This window comes from Staurois parvus, unplaced genomic scaffold (genome assembly GCF_062004578.1).
Source record: "Staurois parvus isolate SC_StPar_1 unplaced genomic scaffold, SC_StPar_1.0 ptg001083l, whole genome shotgun sequence".
NCBI lineage: Eukaryota > Metazoa > Chordata > Amphibia > Anura > Ranidae > Staurois > Staurois parvus.
This window is the reverse complement of record NW_028318879.1, coordinates 254,306-282,260: the sequence shown is the minus strand read 5'-3', so window position 1 is coordinate 282,260 and position 27,955 is coordinate 254,306. Positions and strand designations below refer to the sequence as shown.

The 27,955-nt window shown below is 40.1% G+C and overlaps 1 protein-coding gene across 2 annotated transcripts in view; it reads right to left on the bottom strand.

Annotated features, from left to right (window-relative positions):
• SH3RF1 (SH3 domain containing ring finger 1) overlaps positions 1 to 27,955 on the bottom strand; it is a 235,877-nt gene that overhangs the window by 7,468 nt on the left and 200,454 nt on the right. For both annotated transcript variants that reach the window (XM_089658593.1, XM_089658594.1), the window contains 4 exons: positions 21,059 to 21,213; positions 15,176 to 15,346; positions 13,685 to 13,956; positions 5,819 to 6,165 (listed from right to left, as the gene is read on the bottom strand). In XM_089658593.1, coding sequence (XP_089514719.1) covers positions 5,819 to 6,165; positions 13,685 to 13,956; positions 15,176 to 15,346; positions 21,059 to 21,213 — 945 coding nt within the window. The remainder of the gene's footprint in view (positions 1 to 5,818; positions 6,166 to 13,684; positions 13,957 to 15,175; positions 15,347 to 21,058; positions 21,214 to 27,955) is intronic.

The following is a 27,955-nucleotide window of genomic DNA, read 5'->3' as shown; positions in this document are numbered from 1 at the left end:
CTTGTGGTAAAGGTGGGTGATGCCTTATGTGGATCACCATCAAACTGCACAAGTTAACAGTACCTGGGTTTGTTGACATGGCTACTAAAGCCCAAGTCTTGAGAGGCAAAGGGCTTTGATTCAGTGATTCCCACACTGCTAAAAGCTAGGAAGTCTACTTCTTGCAAAGTCTACCATTGTGCACATGCGCCCATCAAGGTAGACCTTATGGGTTTGGGGTGCGCATACGCAAGCCCCCTGTTTACCTGTGCTGTGATTGGAAACAGCGCAATTTTGTCAGCAGATTAATGATTTATGGCTGAAACCAACTGATCGGCTGTGTCCAATCACAGCTCAAAGTCCTGTGTTTACAAACAAAACAGTGCTCTGGCGGTTTCTTCCTGCAAAGCAGAGAGAAAGAACAGCCAGATCTCATAGTAAAAGCAGCATATATTACATTTATTAGGCACATAGTTAACTCCTTGATTGCCACTTGATGTTAACCCACACTGCGAAACTTCTCCCACACTGCGAAAAGCTAGAAAGTCTACTTGTCGCAAGGTCTATCATCGTACACAGAAGACATATTTTGCTTGGTGCATGCAAAGATGTTTTCACACCACGAAATACTTTGCGGGACAAATTTTAGCCTTTCTACAGTCAGGCCTGGATCAGCATTTGGCCCCCAGTACTTTTAAGGGGCAGATATTGGCACTTGTGATCTTGTTTTTTTATTATTATTATTATTATTATAATACAGGATTTATATGGCGCCAACAGTTTGCTTAGCGCTTTACAATATAATGGGAGACAATACAGCAACAATATAGTTCAATACAAGAGGGATAGAAGGGCCCTGCTCCTAGGAGCATACAATCTAGGAGTTTTAAAGACCGTTAGCCTCCTATTCATTGGTAAACCTATGTGCCACTGCCAATTACATCACAGCTGCATGTTTCTTTACACAGTTAAAGATAAAACATGACTGGCTACCACCAGCAACAAACCACTTTTCCCCAATGTGGATAAATCGTTCTGTAGAGATCCCTCAGGATTAAACTTATTAACTAGACACAAGCCTGCCTTACAGACACATGTTGGTTACTATTCACACATAGCGGAGAAAGTTAGAGAGTTCTCTCCAATTCTCTCACATGTGTGTCAACTTCTTAAAACAGAAGCACAACCTACGATTATTCAGTCTTTATCAACCAACATGCCTAGGTAGTTGTGCCACAAGTTTATTACCCGTGACTTGTGCAGCCACACTCTGTAACATATTTTGCAAATTTTGTGATTCAGTTATGCTTAATACCCCAAAAAAGAATAAATAAATAAATAAATCCTTTCAACACGTAATTGAAATGAGCCATTTATTGAAGTAAAAGTGTTTTATGGCTAGGCTACAAAGTCAATTGCTACGAACATTTTAAACATTTAGAAATTGAAATATCCAGTGACTAATTTCATGGTTTCCTTCACAGATCAGTTAGTATGTGATGGAGCACACAGGAAACATTTTATCCCGCAGCCCTGTCACCGAGCTCTCAGAGTGAGGAAAATGCTAAAATGATAAATAGCCTTCATATATCTCTTTCACCTATGAGTGATAAATACTGTCCTTTCTGTCATTGTGAAGAGTGTGTCACTTTTCTCCTTTTGAGCAGAAAAAAAATCCTTGTTTTTGTTTATTATCTGCAAATACTATTTCAGTCAGTATTTCTCTCCGATCTGAAAACAAATCAAATCATCCTTTCCCTTCTGTTACTTCTCTTTTCTAGTAAATAACATGGAGTTTATCTTAACCACTTGCCGCCTGCTCACAGTAAATGTACTGCGAGCGGGCGGCAGGTGCAAGCTTGGCTAACAGAATATGTTGCTGGCTTTCTTATAGGTTTAGGGTCCCCTGCTTACCTGTACTCTGATTGGACACAGCGCGATTTTATCAGCAGGTTTTAGGTAATGATTTATGGCTGAAACCAGCTGATTGGCTGTGTCAAATCACAGCATGAAGTCCTGTGTTTACAAACAGAACAGTGCTCTGGTGACCCGATTTCCGCCATACCTCATGCTAAAGTCCTAATCACCGCCATACCCCATACCAGCGTCAGATCACTGCCATACACCATACCAGAACCTGGCATTTTAGGGTCTCAACTGATCAATTTTCAAATATATATCCCATACTTTGTAGACTCTATAGCTTTCACACAGACCAAATAATATACACTGTTTTGGGTTATTTTTACTCCAAAAATGTAGCAGAATACATTTTGTCCTAACTTTATGGAGAAAAATTTTTTATTTGCAAAATTTTGTAACAAAAACTTTGCAAAACTTTTTTTTCAAAATTTTTGGTATTTTTTCATTTATATAGCAAAAAATAAAAAACCCAGTGGTGATCAAATACCACAAAAAGATAGTTCGATCTGTCTAAAAAAAAAGGATACACTTTTTATATGGGTACAGTATTGCATGACTGAGTAATTGTCACTCAAAGTGTGATAGTGCTGAAAGCTAAAAATTGGCCTGCACTGGAAGGGGGCGAAAGTGTCCAGACTGGAAGTGGTCAAAGGATACGTTTACATTTGAGAACATGTTACATGTTCCACCTGTTTTTAGGGTGGAACATGTAACATGTTCCCGCTCCTGCAGCTGTAACGTATTCCCCGTACCAGCTGTCACTTTTTGAAAAAAAGCAGGGCTTTGCCCACACGGTCTCGTCATTCATCCACAAAGTTCTGAATCAACTATAAGTACCAACATCCTTTTGCGGCTGTCAGCTTGTAGTTCTCAATGAAATACCACGGCACTGTAGAGCGCTCTGGTAGTTCACTGATTCTTCCTGTCAAAGTGTAGCTGCCTGCCTGTTCGATGTACGGGCAAACAGTTTACACTGACAGCCTGCAGGAGTCCTGGCATGGCACGAGCAATCTGCTGATCGCTGGTCCAATGCTTTCCAGGCTCCTAAGAAAACAATGCAAAAAATGAGCATTTATTATTTTAAGTTGAAATTATCCTTTAAATAACCTAATCTCTTAACAACACCCCAACATTTATTTATACTTTAGTACGGTGGTCTCCAACCTGAGGCCTGTGGACCGGATATGGCCCTTTTTTGTTTTTATGTGGTCCTTGAGGCACTATTCTTCTGACTGATACGAGGCACTATTCCTTCCACTGACACCAACGATGAGGTACCATTCTTTCCACGGATACCAACAGTGGGGCAAAATTCCTCCAATAGATACCAAAAATGTGGCACTACTCCTCTAACACAATCCTACGATGGAGCACTAGCCCTACTACTCACAACAACAATGCAGCTATGATTGGAGGTACTATTCCTCCCACTGATACCAATAATGCTTAATCTACAATCGCCTGAGCTCCTACCTCACTGACAACAACCTTCGTGACCCTTTACAGTCTGGCTTTCGCTCACTACACTCCACTGAAACTGCCCTACTAAAACTCACTAAGGATTTACTAACTGCTAAAACCAACGGCCACTACTCTATACTCTTACTACTTTACCTCTCTGCAGCTTTTGATACTGTTGACCATCCTCTTCTCCTCCAAAAATTCCACTCTCTTGGCCTCCGAGACTCCGCTCTCACATGGTTCTCCTACTGATCGCAGCGCTCCTTCAGTGTTACCTATAACTCCTCCTATCCACTTCCTCTTTCTGTAGGGGTCCCTCAAGGTTCTGTCCTTGGATCCCTTCTCTTGTCCATCTACACCTCCTCCCTTGGTCACTTGATAAACTCCCATGGCTTTAAGTACCATCTCTATGCTGATGACACACAAATCCATCTTTCTACTCATCACCTCACCCCTTCAGTCTCCTCTCGAATTAATAAAATACTAAGTGACATATTGGCATGGATGTCACTTCACTTACTCATACTTTCTAGAACTGAGCTCATACTATTCCTTCCAGTCCGTGCCCCCTCCCATCAAGATCAATAATATAACCATCAGTCTCTCCCCTCATGCCAGGGTACTAGGTGTAATCCTAGACTCCCATCTGTCCTTTCAGCCCCAAATCCATTAACTGTTCAAATCTTGTAGACTTCACCTCCGCAACATCTCCAAGATACGTCCGTTCTTAACCTCTGAAACTACTAAGCAACTAATTCACTCCCTTGTTATCTCTCGCCTTGACTATGGTAACTCCATCCTCATTGGCCTATCTCATCGCAGGCTATCCCCTCTTCAGTCTATCATGAATGCTGCTGCCACACTCATCCACCTTACTAACCATTCCATATCTGCGATCCCTCTCGGCCAATCCCTTCACTGGCTTCCCATTGCCCAACGAATAAAATTCAAAACATTAACAATAACATATAAAACCATTTATAACTCTGCTTCCGTCTAGCCACTCTGCCATAAAGCCCAGATCGGTGGAGGGCTGCAGTGATGGTTGTCCTTCTGGAACTTTGGCTTAACTCCACACAGCATCTTTGGAACTCAGAGTGACTATCGGGTTCTTAGTCACCTCTTACTAAGACTCTTCTGCCCCGATTGCTCAGTTTGGTCAGGCGACCAGTCCTTGGAAGAGTCCTGGTTGCTCCAAACTTATTCCATTTGAGAATTAGGAAAGCGATTGTGCTCTTAGGAATCTTCAATGTAGCAGAACATTTTTTTAGCCTTCCCCAGATCTGTGCCTTCCAGTAATCCTATCTCTGAGCTGTACAGGTAGTTTGTTTGACCTCATGACTTTAATTTGGATACAGTATGCATTGTTAGCTGAGCCTTTTATACAGAGGTGTGTGCCATTTCAAATCATGTCCAATCAATTTAATTTGTGCTGTTGCAATAAATTTTGCAAACATAAAACTCTGTGTTCACTTTGTCATTATGGGGTATTGAGTGTAGATAAATGAGAAAAAAAAATAAAATTTAAACAACTGAAGTATCAGGATGCAACATAACAATATTGAAAAAGGTGAAGGGGGCCTGAACACTTTCTGAATGCACTGTGTGTGTGTACATACACACATATACATACATACACTGTACATCAGAAATCTTGTCTCCAAATATCACCCAAACTGTCCTCTCCTCTCACGACCTCCTGCTCTCTAGCTCCCTTGTCTCCTTCTCCCATGCTCGTCTCTAGGACTTCTCCAGAGTCTGCCCCATCCTCTGGAACTCTCTACCCCGATCTATCACCTAATCTGCCCACTTTTAGGCAATCTCTGAAAACTAACTCTTCAGTGAAGCCTATCCTGCCTTCAGCTAATAATAGAATCTTCTATTCCTCCTACCAGTCCATCCCCCACAGTTATTACCTTTTGTACCACTAGCCCCTCCCTCCTAGATTGTAAGCTCCAAGGAGCAGGGCCCTCCTAACACTCTTGTATTGAACTGTATTGCTGCTGTATTGTTTCCCTTTATATTGTAAAGCGCTGAGCAAACTGTTGGCGCTATATAAATCCTGTATAAGAATAATAATAATGAAGAGGCACTAGTCCTCCTACTGATACTGCTGTATATTTTTTTTTAACTCAGTTATGCTGGGGCATTCTCTACTCCCACTGGCCATAATCTGGCCCCCTACCGTCTGAAGGACAATAAACTGGCCATTATTTCTTAGGAAAGTGTGGAAACCCGTGCTCTAGAACATCCAGAACTATGACATTCCTATGATACTTTGCACCATCTAGTAATCAAAATATGGTATTGCCATTTTAAATTAATGAACCATGTACACATGTACAGTACATTCACTTCCACTGGGTGAATTCCTTTGCACAATTTCTTTATAACAAACACCTAAATATCATATTAGGACCAATATGAAAGGCTGCTATCCGTTTCTATAAATTACCTTGCTGTCCTTGTCTTGCTTATTAGCAGCAGAAGAACTTAAAGGTGCAGAAATACTATCAGGAGATGAAGAGCTTCCAGTGGCTGCAGAGACACATTTCCAACTGCCATCTGCCTCCACAGAGGTCCCGCTGTTACCGCTACAGTTGGCAGACATTGGCACAGTTGATCTGTTGAGATTCATGGCAGCATTGATGTATGCAGCTGAACTTGAAAGCTGTGGCTGCATTTGTTGGGCAGGAGAGCCTTGGTGGCCATTCCCAGATGGTCCCTGGATAAGGGAAGAGGCATTCTGAGCCTGGATGGGAGTAACTGCAGCTGTCGGTCGCTCCTGATTATGGGCAGCGGCTGGGAAAACAGAGAAATAAGTTGATGAGCACCATTCAGTCAAAAGACATTAGGCATACATGTTAGCATTATTAATTGCTTATAATATTTGATTTAGCATTTAAAGCACACCAACTTTCAACCCTTTGTATTTGTTACATATATTTTTAATATCTAAACAAAAATCTTCATTTTTATATAATTTGCATTTATGATTTTTTCTTATGGGAATAGCCATTTTAGTCTCATTCATAGACAATTTCCTGTAGCAATATCTCATTTTATGGTAGCCAACTCTGTGTAAAACTAGATAGGAAAATTAACATATCTTGTATATATGCTTTTCTACATTTGTCTTATTTCTACTACTCTAATCTAATCTGGGAGAAAGGCCCAATTCTTGTGGAAAGCAAAAAAAAAATGTCTGAGATCTTTGTACATAGCTAGGAAGGAGACGTTAAAACACTGTCTGATCATTATTGTTTTCCTTTGATAACATGAGGAGCATGCAGCACACTTGCTCTGCTTATCTCCACTGGCATGAAAACCACTGACAGCCCATAGCAAGAATTTATATTTAGGGACACATTGGCCAACACAGATGAAAGGGTGATTGGATTGTGTATGCACATTCAACTGACCTCTTCTATCTATGGCCAAGTTACCATTCTACAAAAGAAATAGTAACACATTCTTATTTCAGAGCTGATGGTGGACAGTAAAATATGAACACTCACTGTATTGGCTTTCTCTCTCCCTGGGGTAGAAAATACGGTTTTAAAATTCAGTAACTGAAAGATATTTGGAGGTTCATGTTCTCCCTTCATTTTACATAAAACTCATAGTGACTACTAGAAATTGTATTTTGATCTATTAAACTGAAATAACATAAAGCTCAAAAGGCATTATTTGTTGATACATGCCCAAAGAGGGGGTGTCCTCTTTGGAAACTTCTTCACAGCTTCATGAAAGACCTGAAGCTATTAACCCACACAGAGTCAGATATTCAAAGTCAGAAAAAGGCCAGGCATCCCTGCAGTGAAGATATCTATATGATCTGGGAAATACTTCATTACAGGTAGGCTGGCTAACTCACTAAAGCTATGGAGACTTTTTTTAATGGTTACATTTAAGAGTGAATTGTGTGCTTTGAATGTATTACATACGTATTAATGCTTGGAGAGTAAAGTTCTAATAAGCTAGGGCAACCTGGTACATTTTAAGGGGGAAGTTCACCTTTTGGAGCATGTTACACCCATATTTAGGGTGTAATATGCTCCAGCACCTTACTTCCCCCTACAGTGACAGAGGGTTGGGGTTCCTCTCTCTGCACCTGCTTTTAGATTATAAAAACAGTTCTCTGGCTGCACAGCTATGCCATTCAGTCACAGGAATCTGCAAATGAACAAACTATAAGTGCCATCTGCCACAGACAACTTGTAGTTTTCAATGAACTGAGGGTGCTGGTGAGTGCACTCATAGTTTATTGACACTGCCTACAGCTTTCAAACAGAAAGCCCATACAGAGGTACAGGCTAGGGTTGCCACCTCATCCCTTTAAAACTGAACACATATTAATTATACAGGTTCTGAGGTTAATTTGATGCAGTTAAGGCACTAGGTGAGTTTAATTACCACCTTAATCAGCCACAGAACCTGTGTTATTAATGTGTTCGGTTTTAAAGGGTGAGGTGGCAACCCTAGTGCAGGCAGAAAGCTGTAGCAGCTGTCTGCAGGAGCCTGACCCTGCACCCACAATCCACTGATCGCAGGTTCAATGCTCTACAGTCTCCTGAGGAAAAAAAAATATATGCATTTTTTTGCCTGCAAAAACATGCTGCATTATTTTTATTTAAAGGAGAACTTAGCATTTATGTTACAGTTAGGCCTCTGTTTTTCATGCAGTTGTAGATATGTTATGCTTTTTTTAATGCAATTTTATGCTTGACATGTCACCATGTAACTATAATCTCTTGCAAGAGACCTGCTAACCACCTGCTAACCACCTGCTAACAATGAACTCATTAGCTGCACACTGTTTTCATGAGAAACAACTTGTGTATCCTCAACCGGATTTAAAGATATTATAGCTTAGGTTAAAGTGAACAGAGATCTATTTAGTCCGGGAATGACATGCAAAGATCTTCTTCCTTAAAAATGGGCAGTCTGAAGCATGCAAGTTTGTGGTACCCCTATAAACTTCTTTTGCAAACTCGTCAAATTAAATGGTTGTATTAATATACCTGACTACACAAGAATAAAACGCACAGTCCAGTAAGGTATTTAAAAAAAGTAAAACAATATCCCAGGGCACGAAACCTTACTGGCCAGTAGTGACTGAGATAGTTCCAATAGTCATCCCAAATCCACTTGAGGTAGAAAAATCAAAAAGGTAACACACAAAACACAGAGCAAGGACATTGAGAGTATATATGGTATCCTAATAAACAGCCCAGATGATGGTGCTGATTAGTGTTATGACTTATGTTCGATTTGAATATCATGCCCAACACAGGCCAAACACATGAACGGTAGGGGCATTCGGTGGGATCTTCATCCGCCACAGGTCAGGTGCAATGCTTTGGCCAATCACAGCTCGTGATGATGTCACAAGGGGGCGGGGTGATTTTCACAACTAAAATACTGCATGACTTAATAATATAACTCATGCGGTATTTTAGTAGCTCTGCGGTATCTTACCACATACTCAGATGTGGCAGGATACCGCTTAGTGAATTGTCCTCAGTTGTGGTAGGATACCAACTAGTAAATAGTCCTCAGATGTGGTAGGATACCGCTTAGTGAATTGTCCCCTCTCTTTGAAGGTCATGGTCGAACTTTCGTTAGATTCCAGTGTTTGACCACGAACCGAACAAGGGGGTGTTTGGCCTATCCCTAGTGCTGATGTTTTTATAAATTGGCTGTGAATGCAAATTATGGACTAATTCCAATGTCACTCTAATGCTCAACTACATACCCAAGCAATAAAACACTCTTGACAAAGAGGCAAGAGCTAGAAACATGTCATCTTGGAGACCCTGTATACTTACTGGCACTATGGACTCTGATAATATGGCCACCTGAGGACTTCCTGTTAACAGTGATGCACTTCCAGTTTGACGGAGCAGCTCTAGCATCCCCGCTGGCTCGAATGCTGCAGCTTCCTCCAATCCTACCTTCCGGGGAGCATGGATCTTGACAAATTATACCCGATAGTTGGGTTGTTTGTGAGAGTGTGCCTTGGACAAGAGTCCCACCATGGTTTAGAAATGCTTTTCATTCACTGCACACCACAGAAACCAGTATAAGCCCCATTTAAGATCACTGCTTTTATGTGGATACCATTTACTCACAATGGACTTTTTTTTTAACCCCTTATTGATTCAAACTGTCCATTGGATTCTATATGAGATAGCATATTAATTCAACACCACCATAAGAGTGTTTATTGCTTTGGCATGTAGTTGAACATTATGTGTGGCACTGCAATCAGTCCATAAGTGGCACTCACAATCAAGTTATTTATAAAGACATCAGCACCATCATCTGGGCTGTTTATTAGGACATCATATACACTCTCAAAGTCCTTGCACTGTGTTTTGTGTGTTACCATTTAAAAAAGTAAGGAGCCCTATTTGACAAAAGGCTGTCCAAAGAAATGCACCTCTGTGAAGGCTGTGTCATCTAAAGTGACATGCACTGTACCTACCCATGTTCCCCATAACAATGGCAAAGAGAACCTTTCTGCATGAGCAGAAAAGCATTAGAGCACCAAGCATCACAATGCAGTTGTTGTCTATATGAACAGATCCTAAAGTAACTTTCCTGGTATTTGCTTTGCTCTACTGCTTCCTCTTTATAAAAAAATGAAGTCAGTGGGTGCACAAGCCACTACAGTGTTGCTGCAGGAGATGCATGGGCAATGTGATCAGACAGAAGGACCCAAGCTGTCTACCAAATAAACACTATGGAAGGCTGGAGCAGTACCAACATCACTTTACTTCTCAAAAGCCAACAATTCAAATATATAAAGCACAATAAACCACATGAAACAAATTCATTAAAACAATGAATTCTAACAGGATACCTCACTTTGCACAATTTTCTTTGCTTGGAGCTAAGACAGCAGTGCAGAAAATAATGGAAGTTTTCATGAACAATACTTCAGTGTTATTGGAGTATGGTATTTCTAATCCCAGTTTTCATCTATACTCTATACCTGATGTAAACTGCACAAGGCAATGCTAGCTTTGGAGCTTTAATGGCCCCCAATTCAGCTTATATTGAACGATCCAAACAACAGCTGCCTAATCTAATTACATTTATTTTTACAGGCCCGCACCAGAAATGACTGTGTTTGTTTTCTTTTTTATTATTACAGTCCACATTTCAGGCTGATTTGGGTATAGCAAGTGAGCCCTATAAATTTAAATGACCATATGAGAAAATAACAATGTTTTCGTAGCTTTGTTTTATTGCTTCTCTTAGCCGGCTTTATTCTCCCATTTGGTTGAATAACTATTCAAATATTCAACAATCAGCGGTAGAGTAAAACTTGATATTGAGAACACCCTTAGCCTGAACTCAGGAAGAATTTCAAGAACTAAAAATATATATTTTTACCATTTCATCAATTTGTACTATGAAGTTTAATAAAGAGTTCTGTGAATTAAATTCACAGGAACAGATGTATAGTATCTGGCTATAAATGAAATTCTTTTAGTCTTCTAAAGCTCCCTTTTGAGCAGTAAAACAGATTTGACAATTTCACTTTGGGTAATGCATTTCTCTAAACTGCTTTGAAGTTTCAACCAATGGCCATAAAGAGACTTCTCATTTTCCATGCCAAAGGAAAACTAGCCAGAGAATGACGAAATAATTATGTCATTTGACCATTCATTTTCTAATGTTTACATCACAGTTCAACAGCCACGTACTGAGTACCGTACATTTTGTTATAGACACAATATAACTACAAACCAACAGGGAAATTAAAATTATATACACAACTGTAAAAGGCCCACCTATAAGTGCACATGTACAGTATACCTTATCTTATTAGTATATAAAGCCTATTAGCAGTGGCTCAACTTGATTTTAAGCTGTGTAAAATATTTTTCCAGCTGTGAGTTTTCTTACAGACAGTTCAGAGTATTAAAAAGGAACCTGTCAAGTCACAAATATGCAATATACCACCGCTGATTTGTTCCTGGGCTGTGTTCTTTACCTTTGCTACTTAGTGAGTCACTAACCTAAAACCCTAAGGAAACCAAAGCTGAAAAATGTGGGGGTTGTAGTGGTCAAACACTGTCTGTAAATGCCAGTTGCTTGATTGCTTGTGCCTGTAATGGTTTCTAAACCACTGACCCAGAACAATTTGGAGGTCAGAAAAGTCACAATTCCTAATCTGATCATAATGAGCACATTTAGCATTCAGGAAACTCTTGTTACCACTTCATCAAAATTTGTTAGAAAGCAACATAGGTGGTAAATACACTTCTGATGAATGTCAATCTTAAAGGATAAGTTCACCTTTTAAAAAATAAAATAAGTGCACATCTTTTTGCAGGTAAAAAAATGTGCATTTATTATTTTTTTACTTGGTGCCTGTAAAGCATTGCACCCACAATCAGCAGATCGTGGGTGCCATGCAGGACTCCTGCAAACTTCAGTGTATCTCTCTACATGTACCTTGTATGGGCAGGCAGATACACACTGAGAGGAAAAGACAATGAATGATCACAGCGCTCAAGAGTGCCATGGTAATTCATTGAGAACTACAAGCTGACAGGCGCAAAGGATTTTGGTTCTTGTAGTTTGTCCATTCACAGAACTTTGTGAATTAATGATGCAGCCAGGAGGTTGGAACCCCGCACGGGCACTTTTTTTTTTAAAATGGTGACAGCTAGAGGGGGAAGAAGATCCCCCTCTAGCTGTCACTAGATGCAGCAGAGCAGGCAGCAGCTGCAGGAGTGGGAACATGTTACATGTTCCACCCATTTTTAGATCCCAGAGGTGAACTTATCCTTTAAAATGCCTACGCATTATGAGTGCTACCTGATCTGCCCATTTTAGGGGGGATCTGGCAATATTCTGATGTCTGTTGAAATGGAGTAGCCACCACTATCTAACAGCCTTGTCCAATGGCTACTGTTTCCCCTGTGCCAGCAGTGCCTCATCCGTGCTTTTTTTCTCTCCTCAAATCTTAACTCTAAATGCTGGAGTGACCCAGGTAAGACGCAACCACAGGGATCTAGAGAAGCTCATCTGGTTACTGCATGCCTAAATTTTGTCTAATGTCTGTGGACAACAAAAGATATTAAAATGTCTATAGCTTGACATACTGTCTGGTGTAACTATGACCACACCAGTTATACCATGGTCACTATTGTCAGCAGGTGTCCTTCGGCCAAGCAGGCAGAGCTTGGATGATGATGTATTATTGTACATAGAGTGCAAATAAGGGTGGGAATGTGTGCTTGATAGATAAAATCATACATGTTATTAGGTTTAACAAACAATTGTATGCACTGTGTACATCTTCTGCTTATGCATCTGTCATTATGTTAATACATCATCATTGTTAGCCACTTTTAATGGCCAACACCCTGTTTACTGGCAAATCAAACTGCATAACTTATACATTTAATAACAAACAAAACTTCTCTGCATTTTTTTTTTTTTTATTAAAAGCATACTTTGGTCGCATAGCCTATTCATACAAGTTACCAGGCAGATTCCCAACAGCCTAATATGCTGGCAGACTTAGGAACATTCTTTATAAAGACTGTCTGGTGGGTGAGTGGTGGTAAGGAAGCCCAACTGTGGGCTACAGTCAGACCTCGTATACATGAGCAGTCTTTATAAAGCAATTAAAGAACTTTCACCAAGCTTCAAAATGTTTTTTTGAAGCCTTTAATACTCCATTCAGTTTCTGTGCGGAGATGTTAAACATACTGTAGATTGTAGTGGAAGTGATGGTTGCCACCTAAAACAAGCTGACGGCGGGTTCAGCAAGCCTTTAACAAGACTGAAACTTGCTGAAAACCTCTTAGCATCTTGTGTAAAGTGACAAGCCTTAGGCCTCATTCGCATGGGCATTGAGGCTGTACTGCATGAATTGGGTTCTTTTTTTTCACATTTGGAGCAGCCTGGAGTTGTGTGCAGGCAGCCTATGCTAGTAAATGTAGACACCACAGTTTTACAGACATACCCATATATCCAAGTCTGACAGGCATACAGGGGTTCCTGTGCTTTTCTGAACACACACTCTCTGTGTTCAAGGCCATACACTCGCTCATGTGTACCTGTCAAATCTGGACGTGTGAGTGTGTCCACACAGCCAATGCTCCTCTATTCACTTACATAGGCTGCCTGCATACAGCTCCAGATGTCTGAAACACTATTCAAGCTGTATGAACCTTAGCGCACATGTAAATGAGGCCTAAATGGAATAAATCATTATAAAGTAGTAGGACACGATTATTTTTTTCCTAATAATGTGACATAAATGTTTAGAGACATTGCCTTTTATTTTTACCTGTCCGGACAGCATTCCGGGCTTGGTTCACTGTCATTTGGCCACTCATATGCATCAGAACCTTAGCCTGAGGGCTGGTCTGGATATGGGTACCTGGAATGACTGTGGTAGAGACGCCATTTATATTAACAGTTTTGCTAAATTCTGGTCCATTTCCTTGTATCTTCTGGCAAGGTACTGCACTTGAACATGGTGCTACCATGTTCACCATCTGTGTAGCTCCACCTGCTGTTGCCATGACAACCTTGGGTTGTGTCCCAGTTGTTAAAGCCCTGTGAAGTACAAAACAGCCGCTTTACAAATCGCAATGGATCAATTAACAATTTGTTACCTGAACTGCCTCATGGCAACCAACAGGACTCAAACTTTCATTTTCCAAATACAACCTAACACAGCAGACTAGAATCTCATTGCTGGCTGTAGAGCAACAGAGACAGCTGATATAAAAAGCAAAATGGTTCCATATTCGCTGAATACAATGGTTATAGGGGTGGAATTCGGTAAAGCAGCCCTTAAGGCCCCATTCACACCTGTGAGTCGCACTACTGTGTTTTTTGGCACCACAGCCCAATTACTTGAATGGGCTATTCTGCATGTGACAAATGCACTAAAAGAAGCTCCCATGTCTTTTAGTGTGGTGAGCATGGCTCATTTTGTGGCATGACAAAATGTGTGTTTCCTAGCCACACTTGGGGTGCCATTAACACTGAACTGCACCTGGAGAACAATATGCATTCCCAGGAATGCGCAGGAGTGAACTGGGCCTAAAATGTATGTATCAAGGCTTAAAACTGCTCAGTTTATTTTTCTATCTGTTGTATTTGGGAGATTACTCTTTACTTCCTGTTCTTGAGGTGCAAGAGGAAGCAAAAAGAAATCTCTCAAAAGTGAAGGAAGTTTCCCTCTTAAACAGTTATCATTAGAACATTGGAAGGTTTATGCTCACCTCTTGTTTTGGTGAAAACCTTCTTTATAGATATTTCCTCTCACTTCCTGTTGTGTCTTTGCGACAGGACATGAAGGAGATTCTACTTAATGGGATACAGACACCAAAAAACAAACTGATGGGTTTTATGCCTTCTCTACTCCATCCAAAAACTAAACACAGAAAAAGTGTTGGATATTCATACACATTAAATATGTAAGAGATGTTATTCAATATTTACAAAGTTTGATTCACCCAAAACAAGACTTTAAACATTCTTTATATGGAACAAATCTATTTAATATCAAATCCACATGCAAAATTTCTGAAAAAAAAAGGTTTCCTCCACAAACACTTATTGTCAGTGCAGAGATAGATCATAAATTCCAATTTTGCTTTCCTTTAACCCAACAAATGTAGTAAATGAATTGTCTATGTACTACAATACAAAATGTACACTGTGCCAACATAAGAATACGGTGTTGCAGTGTTCCCCACTAATTTATGTAAAGGAAAAAAAAAAAAGCCCACAGTCCAGTATTTACTAAGACGTTTTTACGACCCACCTGGTGACTGGTGCAACATAGTTGCCCGGGAACACTCCGATCTTACTGGTGTGCATGGAAGTGCCTTTAAACCAGCCATCCTGACAGCGTTCAAATACCAAAAACATTTCACCTTTCCGAAGCTCCAGTTCATCCTCTTTACGTGGGAAATAAGGATATATGGCAACATACCTGAGAAGAAACAAAAGACACATTACCGAGCGTGTTACTCCACCAAGTCATGGTCACGATATGTTTGACAGTACGACATGTCATAGTACAAGCACTGAAGCAATAAGGCTCACACAAAACTCCCATGACATTTTGCTATTATCTGTCTAGCACTACTATTATTTCATATTTCTGACATGTGCTGTGAAAATTAACTAGTGTCAAAGAGTCATGCAAACCTTTAATCTTGATTATTAATAGTTTAAAAAATTTAAACCAAAGATGGACAGATTGATAGATCACAGAGATGACGAACGTTTGATAAAATCCATTTTCCTATTTTAGTATACATTTAATGACGACTGTGCAGTGCTAAAGCTTACCTGACAACAAACTGTATAGATTCAAGTAGGCCTTTGCAAACCAGAACTGTAATGCTTTTGCATTACTTTTGGATACCTTCTAATGCAGCAGTCACCAAGCTATTTTCTTATTCCCAGCTGGAGGGTGGGAGCCGCTGTACGCAGAGTGGTAAGCAGGTGTTGGGCGCTGGAATGCAGAGGTATTTTACTGCATATAGACTGGCTTCCTGTACAGTAATCTTATTTATCTCAACCTTTCCTAGCTTAAAGCTGAACTGCAGGTATGATCTTTATTGTATATTTACATTAGCCCAGCTTGGACCAATGTATGTATGCATAGGTCATAGCTGAAGAGTCGTTGGGGAAGCTGACACTCACTGTAATAGCCAGCACTACTACTGTGATAGCCATGATCATCTGGGTCTTGTGCAAGTGACTTCTCCCCTTCATATTGACTATAGGGTGTAACTTGCTCAACATTGCTGTCATTCGTTGAACAACTTGTAATTTTTATTTTCCAATAACTTTTATTGAATGTTTTCAATAATAATGACATACAGGTAAAGATATTTAAGGGAAGGAAATAACAAGAAATAAATATTTCCAGTGGGTTCACATTACAAATAGTTAATTCACCAGATCTGAAAGAACTTATTATATACATTAAACATCCCATGAACACACAATCAAACATGCTGGGGAAAAAGGTAAAAGATAAAAGGAGAAGGGGGAAGAAAATAATTTAAGTGAAGAGTGATGTAATATGCTACACGTCTGTTCCTTCTGTCTTTTGTGCCCTTCTATAGGGATTATTTATTGTGTACCAGAGATATGCTGTATCCAGGGGTTCAATATTTTTTTTCAAATAAACCAATTTTATCATTAAATGTAGCAGTGGTACTTGGTACCTACAAGGATAGTCTCCTAGATTGTAAGCTCGAAAGAGCAGGGCCCTCGATCCCCTCATGTTTTGCATTGTATTGGTATTGTTCTGTCACATGTTCTGTCCCCCTTTGTAATGTACAGCGCTGAGCAAACTATTGGCGCTTTATAAATACTGTATAATAATAATAATATGTCTCAAGTGCCTCCCTTAATTGCTTTAGGAGTTGTGGAAAAGAGACTCAGTATATCATATCTGGTAGACATGCCCTAGGGTTAAAAGGTTTGAATTTGGGTTTATAAATTTATATATTCTATAACCCAGATTAACCTTAGGAAGTCTCCATCGCAAGCTCTTTTGAACCAATCCATAGCGAGGAAGACGTAAGACATAGTAAAAAACTAATCTCATTTTTATTTGTGGCACCATGGGTTGCAATTGCTAGGTCCTTAAAGTTTTCATCCATCCCATTTTCACTGCTCAATATTAAATTAACCTGGATAATTTAGGTGTAGGAGTGTGGGCAATGTCTTAACGATCTCAACCTTGTTCAATCAGAGAATGTCTTTTATTAACTGAAAAATACAAAGCATTCAATAAATGGTGGCAGTGCTAAGTAAGCAACTCCCTGCTGTCAGTGTGCAGAGGCCGCTCGAAGATTACGGATATCAATGTAGTAACACCAATTATTACAGTGATTGTCAGCTTTTCCAGTGGTCTCGAAGGCATGAAATATGCATACTTACAGTGGTTCATGCAGAAAGTATGCAAAAATGATCTTACCTGGAGTTCAGCTTAAAATATAGAATAGTTTGAAATTTTGTAAACTTGTCTCAGCAAATCAAACATCTCAACATCTGTATGGGAACTTTTACTATATCATTTTATCAGTGTTAATGTTTTATAAATCTAAACCTGGTTAAACACTGAGCGAATTTCGGCTGGTTGCTAATGAAAGTGATGAAATGCACTTTTGTTGGTGGCCCTGTTGGCATTCTCCTGCCCATCATTCTAGGATTGAAAAATAGAAGGAGTTGACGAAAAACTGTCAACTGAACAGTGTCTACAAGCAATCAGATGTTGATACTTTTTGGGTATTGCAACTAAATGTGTATACTTAGGGAAATCTTTTAGTGCTAGGATCCTGCCAACATATTTAATTTATGTAGCTTAAATAAATTTGCATCCTAAACTGACCATAAACGGCCTGATGACCCCCAACTGTGAGCATCACTTGCTAGAATGGGGCCATTTCTGATTTCCTAGGTTGTCAAAAGCACTTATCGTGCAAGAAGATTTTCAGACTTGTAGGATTACCTTCCTGTGACTGGGCCACATCCATAATTCTTCTTTGTAAGAAGTAAAAAAGCAATGCATTATGTGAGAGCCGCTGTCATGTTCAGGCAAGAATTGCAGCTATAACAATTTGCTCAAGGACAAGCAGCCATCTCCTTGCCGGAGGTTTTTGGGTAATAGAAAGCTGTAAAAATCATCCACAGAACCTCTTTATTAGCTTTTTTTCCCCCACTTAAGCTATAATATATATGCTTAGAACTGAAGCATTTAGATAATGAAATAATGTTTTAAATCAAAACATACGACATTTAAAGCTTCTTGGTTTGTTAATGAACTATAATTGGGGCTCCAGGGAAATGGATGTCTCCTGACGCCTGGAAAGGATGATCTGTTTGTGCAGATAAAGTAAAACCGATGTGGTGGTTGATGGTTACAAATACATTTTAAGAAAATTTTCATAAGTTAAGTCCTTTGGGAGCATAAGTGAACTTTTCATAGAAAAGGGGATATATAATGATGGCTATTAGCATGCAGTTTACTGTGCATTTCATTTAATGAAAAGCTGAGCTACAACCATGTGTTAATTATCAGCTGTAATCATGAACAAGTCAAACAATTTGTGCACCAATGAATTCTATGTTAATTATATATCTCCAGGTATGGGTCACTGGTTCACCTCTGATCACTGTGCAGGACATATGGACTCCATGCCAAACACCTGGAATTATTAGCTATGAATAATACTATGTAGGTCCCAGTGTGCGCCTTTCATAACCAAACCAAAGTCCAGCACTAAAAATTCCAGACACAATAAGTCTCACTTTTTAACTTAGAACATTTTCATTTGTAATCGTTTGTACTGTACATCCAAATGTTTCTGTTCAAGTACAAACTTTGATGTCTGCCCGCAGTAAGTAATGTTTAACACATGGAGAAATGAGACTTTCGCTCAGTAAGGGTACTCCACATTGCTAGTGCATCTTATGAAATCTCGGCACTGAAGCACGTTTCAAAGTGATGTTTATTTGGCCGATCAAAAAAGAGCTCTGCATGTAATTGGGAAATCTTTAATTCTTGTCGCACATCTGGACTGAGGAAACATCACTGAAAGAGCCAGCAATCAGAGAAGGAGCAATAGCTGATGTGAATAATATAGCTGGTATAGCTTAACATGACTTCTCTGTGCTCTGCTGATGGAAAAAACTGCAGACCAATTTTAAACTAAAATGGCAACTGGTAAACCCATACCAATGCACACTGGTTATATGAAGAACACTATTTTTCAAACATGCTACATTACGTTATACACTCACTGGCCACTTTATTAGGTACACCATACTAGTGCCAAGAAAATATCTCCTACACCATTACACCACCATAACCAGCCTGAACCGTTGATACAAGGCAGGATGGATCCACGCTTTCATGTTGTTTACACCAAATTCTGACCCTACCATCTGAATGTCGCAGCAACCAGTCTGCCCATTCTTCTCTGACAACAAGGTATTTTGGATCATTCTCTGTAAACCCTAGAGATGGTTGTATGTGAAAATCCCAGTAGATCAGCAGTTTTTGAAACACTCAGACCAGCCCATTTGGCACTAACAACCATGCCACATTCAAAGTCACTTAAATCCCATTTCTTCCCCATTCTGATGCTCAGTTTGAACTTCAGCAAATTGTCTTCACCACATCTAGATGTCTAAATGCATTGAGTTGCTGCCATATGATTGGCTGTTTAGCAATTTGTGTTACCAAGCAATTGAACAGGTGTACCTAATAAAGTGGTCAGCGAGTGTACATTATACTAATTTAACCCAGTTCTAATTTCATTTAATAGCTGGGTGTCTGGAGTGTAAAAATACTTTTTCTGCACAAAAAGGTATATTCTACAATGTCTGGTAACCCATAGATCCACTTATCTTCTCATTCATTCGCACAAAGTTTTCAGTTCACTCTTCTGTTATAGTCACCTATCCCCTTTTCTGGAGGTCCCTAATGCTCCATACAGCTATGCAGCTTGATGGGACCACTAGGATGGAATTCTGTAAATGCACTAGGTGTGCGCAGTCAGCAAACAAACTAGCATAAAGGCCTGCTAGACATATGGATGTTGAGAAAGATCTGTAATTGAACACTGTGTGTGTATGCGCAATATGAATTGATGCAACAGCAAACCTGGGCATTACAAAGTCATACGATGCATTGACAGACTGATTTCAGATAATGCATCTGTGCTGAACAGTCTTCTGTGTGTTTCAAGCAAATGAATGATTTTCAAATGGTCATCTCTAACACTGGGTATCTGAGAAATGTGTCTTGCCAGTTTTGCCTGTGCTGTATCAGACCAGAACTGCAAGTCTGGGGTCCTTTAAGACTTTTGCATCACCCATTAATGTGTGCCAGAAACAAAACCTCTTTTTTTTTTATTTTAATATGCTGGGTTTGTGTTCAGGTATTTATGCTCAGATATCCGTTACATGCAATGAAAAACACGCAGAATGCTTTTAGACAATAGCTATTCCATTTTGCCCAATGCAAAACAGGCATGCTTCTTCTCAAAAGTCACGTCCAGGTTTTCTGTGGATGATTTATAATACAGTGTTCAATTTATTCCATGTGTCAGTTTTTCTGAATGATGTATCCAATGAAAGCCCCCTTTCTCTCACACTCAACTATTGTAGTAAATGCCAAAGTATCATGGTAGGTAGGGTTGCACTGTTATGTTTTTTTTTAAATTTGTTTTTATTTTTAATCCGTGAGTACAAGTATGGATACTTGTGCTCAAGTACTCGCTGATACATATTACAGATACCTTTGCTGTGCGATTTGAGCCCATACAAAATTGAGTGCTCAAATTGCACTACAAGGAATTGCATGTGATTTGCAAAGGAATGCGGTGTGATTCTTGTCCAAATTGCATGTGGTTTCCCTGTGGGTGTGGTGCAATCTGCAGTGCGTTTTTAGCCATACAAAATGAATGGATCAAAATCGCACCGCACCTACAGGGAACCCGAATGTGGTTTGGACAGGAATCGCACCACATTTCTGTTCAAATCACATACGATTCTTTGCAGTGCGATTTGAGACAAAATTCTAGGTTTCGAGTGTAAATGTACGTATTCAAAACTAAAACCCATACCTGCATATGCAAATATATCTGTACATTTTAAGTCTGTCATAAGGACTTACACGCTTGGTCGGGTGGATGGCCTAAGGTGTGCAACTTGTTCAGCAGGACCACTAGCCAATCTCTGCCCAGCAGTAGAAGATGTTGCCCCAGAGGTTGTAGAGACAATAACAGCAGCAGTCAGTGGTGGAGGAGGAAGAATAGGTGGATTCAGATCCTAAGAGGAGATTATAAAAAATATCACTTCACTAGTCTGAAGGTTAAATATGTCAAGAAACATTTAACACAATAAAATATTAAACTTGGTGATAAAATAATTGTATTACAGTTACTTAAATGATCCAATGTTATTTTGGCTTTCAACTGTGTTTTATAAGCAAAAGTTGGTCCTACTTCCTATAACTAATGTAAATGCTTATTTCCGTAATTGTGTGTGATAAGAGAACGGCAGTGAAATCTGGCATAGGCAAGGATGCCATCCTCCCCAGTTCAACTGACACTGGGGCAGCAAAATAAATAGAATTCAGGCAAAAAAATTGTGTTCAAGTGGTATTTAATTTTATAAAATGTAGCATGATAAAAATATCATATTTCACCATTATGTATAGTTATAACCTTCATTGTTCAGCTCTTCCTAGGTTTTAAAATAAACAATTTTTTTTTTATACTGTGATTACCTTTTATCTGTGATATCTCTTAAAATAGTACAGATCTGCTAAATTGTCTGAAATTTATAAAACCTACATTACTAATAAAAAGCAATAAAAAAATAAGATAACGTACACAATATTCAGCACGTCTGGTGAAAACTTATTTACAGATATTTAAAATGTTTGTTTTATCTGGAAAATCTCTCTATATCTGCTGCAAAAACACAAATCAAACTATTCAGGCCTTGCAAATTGGGACCAGAATTTTTGTTGTGTCTCCAAATTACATGTAGTACTTGGTTCCATATTACTATGTTGTTTTATAAGCCTAGCTGTGAGGTTGAACAGAAACTGGGTACTTTCCTCTTCACACTGCTGTTCAACAACATAGATAACAAAAAGATAGCTGGTGCTGGTCTTTGCTCCAAGCACTTGCCCAAGACAAGAAAAGGCAAGAGGAATGCAAAAGGACACAAGGCTGACATGCTCCCCTCCCATCTATGCATTTCTTGTGCTTGATTATTTTGGGCAAGTACTATGAGCCAAGACAAGTGGCGGCCATTAAAGTGGAACTTCACCCACCCCCTCCACTGCCACATTTGGCACTTTTTTGGGTGGAGCAGGTACCTGGTTTTGACAGGTACCCACTCCCACGTCCGCTCAGATGCACCGTGGCTGGCAAGTTAGAACTGGGAATTGTTTCCTTTTTGTTGTTGGACATGCGTCACCTTTCCATGCTCCTTGCTGTGAAGGCCAGTTAAAGACTGGGGCAGTGGCTATTTTTTGTACTGTTGAATTTTTGTTCGAGGGGGCGCACTGGACACCTTACCTGCTCTTGTGCTACATGCTGGGTGTCCAGTGCGCTCCTGTACCTTTAAGGAGGGGTGGGTTCCCTCAGGTCCATCTGCCCTTGTTCTATCCATTAAATACATGTGCCTCTACTATGGGGGCTCTTAAAATTGAAAAGTTAGGAACTACAGAATACTGGGGTGCAGCGACGAGGCTCTGTAGCTTACACATGTATTTGCATATGTGTGCTAACTAAAGCCCTGTTTTTAACGCATACTGTTAGACAGGTTCATTCGGTATGTTTGAAGGCTGGCTGGCAAGTTAGAGCTAAGAATTTTTTTTCTTTTTTGTTGTTTGACATGCGTCGCCCTTCCATGTGCTCCTTGCTGTGAAGCTCAGTTATAGACTGGGGCAGTGGCCATTTTTTGAACAATCTGAGCCAAAGTTCGCCCACCTCCCCTTCTACCACAGCCTTCTGGGACGCTTCACAGTTCCAAGATGACTGAGGGACCATTCACAAAGCACAGCGTGATTTGCGTAGCAGAAAACTGGCGGTGAAGCCACAAGGCTTCACTTCTGGTCTCCCTTACTGAAGATGCTGGCTCTTGCTCCCGAAGCCGATTGAAGAAACAGCTCAAGTAAGGACATCACTGGATCCCTAGGCAAGTATGTGTCCTTACATTAAAAGTCAGCAGCTACAGTATTTGTAGCTACTGACTAAATTTATTGGGGGGAGCTTCAGGCTCTGCTCTAAGCAGCAGTCTTCATGCTAGCTACAGTGTAAGAGGACTGCAGAGGTGGGATGGGGACCTGTCTGACCAGTATAGTATAGTATGACAATTTTGGTAGTTAAATAGTACATTTTTATAGGAGGTCAGGCCAAAAATAGAGACATTTGAGGAGGAAAAATGGACAACGGGATTTGGTTCCAAAAGAAAAACAGTCCCTCCAAATGTAAAAAGGTTCCAGTATTTCCACTAATCCACTAGCATTGCACAATATAAATATTTCTTGGTAACTGTGATGAGGTAGAAAAGCTTTTGCAGAAATTCTTCTTTTGTTTTGCTGATAAAATTGAGCTGAATGGAAATATCCTTTTGTTTCTTTTTATTGTGATGGCAAGTTACACAACAGGCCCTGTGAATGTTCATGCCACGTGAAGGGAAAGATTGAGCTGGGATCAAATGACTCTTTGCCCACTGATCAGATTGCTGCGTTTTTGGCCAGCTTGAGCCATAATCAGTTGCATTACTAGTTCTTTATGATAGAGCACTCAAACAAGCATTGTGTCCTCTCTACAGAACGCAGGAGGAATTTGCTGGGGAAACAATGCAAACCGCTGGCAAATAAAAAACCAACAGCGACAGCTACATAACAGTCAATCAAGCATTAAAATATATATATGCAGTCAGTACGTAAACAATGAAAACAGCATGTGGATAGTACATAAACACTCCATTTATGTAAAGAGTTAAGTCGTAAGCCTGAAACTGTTCTGGAAAGCCTTCCAATTCAGCTGCAGCCTACCTGAAACCACAGCACCGAGGATTTCAAACCAAACCTCTTTGATGTGTGCAGGGCTATTGTTCACACTTTCTCCCTGCCTCTCTTCTCTTACTCTGTCTATTAACACTGCCACCCTTTGAAATGTATCAGTGCTGAGGGTAGAAAATCTGTAAAAGGCACATAAGATTGTCTTTGAAAAGCCTTGATGCAATTGTTAGCTGGTAATCCATAAAACATTACACAGTGCTTTAGGAGTCTCTGTAGCAAAACTAGGAGGAAACAGAGAAACAGAAAGGCAGCCTGCCTCAAAGACACCATTTCCCTTTACAGCTTCACAAAGTTACAGGGGAGATAAAATCTAATTAGGCAAATCAGAACTCTACATTATGTTATAATAAGCACTGGATCTAGACGTATCCTAATCCACTTGGCAATTTAACACCTACAGGCTTTTCTAGACACGAAAATTTGTCTTCTGTGCTCCATTTCATTGCAAGGTTCCAACTGGCAAATATATTCCTCTGCAGTTTCAGAGTTTCTTCCCATTTCTATTTTTAACAGAGAAGAAAAATGTTGTATGGAGTTCAACAGAACAGCAAGGGGAAAATCTGGCTGCCTGACGTGTCTCTATACACACAAGCTATTTATTTTCTTGTCCTGTGGGGCTTACAGGCCCAGAATAGCACATTTACAAAGCTCCATAAATTGACAGGCAGGCAGCAAAGGGGTTAATATTAACCCCGCGATCACCACCGCCTATACATTTGTTTGGCCCAGGATCCTAAACTGAATACATTCTGAAAAAGGCATCAAATATTTCTGATACAATACATAAGGCAGTATTCATTTAGGAAAAACTGGTTAACAGCTCCGTTAATCTCCTAAATACAGAACAAAATAAAAAATGTCTCTGTGGACTCGGTTATCACTACAAAGAACAATTATTTGGATCAATGAAATCATTTTCTTGAATGTCCATATGCCTGCAGATGTGGATTTGAACTATCCATTGAAAAAATTGTACAGTAAAGGACAAACCTAAGAGGTGAGTTTATTCAAAAGAAAATTGCATAACAATTTGCCCAGTGAAAGTACATTTGTTCTGTGAGAATAGGGGAAAAAAACTGCTATTAGGCTATTTCCTGTGCTGGACGAAAGTTTTTCATTTATTTAAGACAGAAAAGACTTCCATTGGCCACCAGATCATATTGTAGTATCATAGTTTTTTTTTTACCTTCATTAATGTAAAAAACCTTCTTTGTTCAGCTCCCCCCCTTCTATACTTACATGAGCCTGATCTCGATCATGTGTTGAGCAAGAGAGCAGCGGCTCTCTCCTTCTTCATAGGTTCAGAACACAGCAGCAGGAGCCACTGGCTCCCGCTGCTGTCAATCACAGTCAGTGAGGCTGGAGTGTGGGGGGGGGGGTGCTGAGCTGAGCCAAGCTCTGTGTGTCTATGGACACACAGATCCAGCTTGGTGTTGAGCACGCACTAGCACCCCCATGGCAAGTGGCTTAATATGGTGGGCACGCGAAGGAGGGGAGGTGTGATGGGAGTAACTTTGGGTGGGGGGCCCATGAAACCCAGCTCACTTTGGAGAGGTGGGGAGACCGCTGTCTCAGCTCCCCATATCCCTCTTATGTGTAAATCACCCTGTGCCTGTTAGGAGTACAGGGTGATCTGTCCTAATATTGTGTGGGCTTTGTCTCAGACTGTGTAGACATGTTTAGGAGATAGGTGGGGTGGGGGTTGTTTATTGTTTAATGTTATGTGGCTGCATCCCATTGTTCTATTGTTTTTCTGGCTTGGGATCAAACTATTATGGGATGTATGTGTTTATGTGTATTAGCTTAGTGGAGGGATGTTCCCAGCAGCCCTCCCTCCTGATGGGACTGTCTGCTGGTGTGAAGTTTGAATACCTGTAGATTGCCCCACCCTGTGTCATTATGCAGGGAGGGGAGATTGTCCCCTGAGTGTATATATCTTGTACCTCTGTTCAAATAAATTAGTCTACCTGGTCTCATGTTCCAGAGCCTGAGAAGCAGCTTCTTGACAGGGATACCCAGTCGTGGGTGTCTGGGGTCCATTACAGGAGGAGCCAAGATTGCTGGCAGCAGAATGCTGCCGGCAGCCATCCTCACAAGACTGGCACTTAAAGGTAGTGTAGACATATATTTTTGTGTACATATATTTTTTTTAATTGCAACTAGTGTAAGTACCTGAATTTGACTTCATTTCAGCTTTGTAATCCCCTGTACAGCAGCACTCAGACTGGGGTGCAAATCAGCATGCAACGTAGAAAGCCTAATCAGATAAATTGTATACTCGTGCTGAAAGCTGACAGGATGAGATAGCAGAGTGATCAGAGGGATGATCACTTCCACCTACATTCAACATGATGTAGGCAAGGAGCGGTCAGCAGTGGATTTCTTAAATGTAGTAGAGAAAGTGGTATCATTTACCTGGCTGTGTTGACAAAGATGTGGACTGATCAGAGAAAACATGCAAATCCTTTGTCAGTTAAAACCGCTCCCTTCTATGTATTGCACTTGGAGCACAGCTATAAATGAAGATATAGATAAGCTGCCAATATTGACCTCTTTCTGAAAATACTATTGCCTGGCTGTTGCAATGAATTTTTTTTTTGTCCTAAGCCTATTACACACGAGCCGGATGTTGGACGGCATTGGTCGGTTCAATAGAAACTACCTGTAGAGCAGCTGGTTGGACAGAAGCCGTTCAGCCCGCTTCTGTCGAAGGGGCTGATCAGAGTGTTCTGGCGGGGTGGTCGTCCCCTCTGTCAGAAAACAATAGCACAGCAGGGGAGATCGCAGTACTAACATCAGATAGTACAGTGGCTCCTCCTGAGCTGTCAGTTTGTTTTTCCATTGACCTGGAATAAGCAGGCAACCAGGGATATCAGAACAGCTTATCTGCACGGTGTAGAGTATGAGCTTATTACCCATGTTCAATAATAAACCTCATGGTTTAAAAAATACCAGATAATTGCACAAATTCATTTGTAAATGCAACATAAAAAGGACATGTGATAAAAGTAAAATATAATGGAATATATAGTCATCGTGACATATATCAACGCACCTAGTTGTCATAAAGGCAAATAAAACAAGGAATATAAAGGAAACCAATTGCTCAGTCCATATAACACACTGTATTTTACAGATCTACCCACATTTTTAAATCCAAGTTACCTTTCGGCTTAGTACCACTTAGCCCTGTGATCTCTTCAATGACCTTTCTAGCTAGCTTTGACAGTTGCTGTCTATGTAATACAATAATTGCATGTAAGTTCTCTGGTTATTCATTTTCTGCCATCTCCCAAATGCACTTCTAGCAAATCACTTCCTTATGACTCATTGATGACTTTTACTGTTACATTTTTAGTGCTATGAATATTAGCAGCAGTAACTGGATACTTCCCAAAGCAAATGCTAAAAACATAAAACACATGCAGAACTAACACTGCCTTCACACCTCTCTCTTTTAAGGCAAATGTGATTTCCATCAAAATCAATTAAAAAAACATGAAAGTGGTTCTAAAGCCAAAAAGGTTTAGAAACTTAATGCATTCCCTGCATTAAAATAAAAACACCCTACTAACTGTTCTTCCACCACCCTCCCTGAACACTTATCTGGCTCCTCTTACCACTCCCTGGCTGCAGAACCGCTCCTCTCCCTTTCTGCTCTCACAGGAGATGCTGAGAGCAGTAGGAGTCAAATTTCTGTGGGGAAGGAGTGGAGGTGTGCCTTAAAGGTGCTGTGTGTGTCTATGGATGCAGAGCCTGACTCAGGAGCATGTGTGAACACGGGTGCCTTCTTAGAAAAAGGAGGTAAGGGACTGCTCTGCAATATCATTATAACATCTTTTTTATTTTAAACACAGAAAAAAAACTTTAGTATCACTTAAAAATGTGAGTCAACAAACGTAAGTTGACAGGTATTGTTATGTCATTAGGAGTTCATTGATTTCAGTGGTAATGTTTGTGCAATAA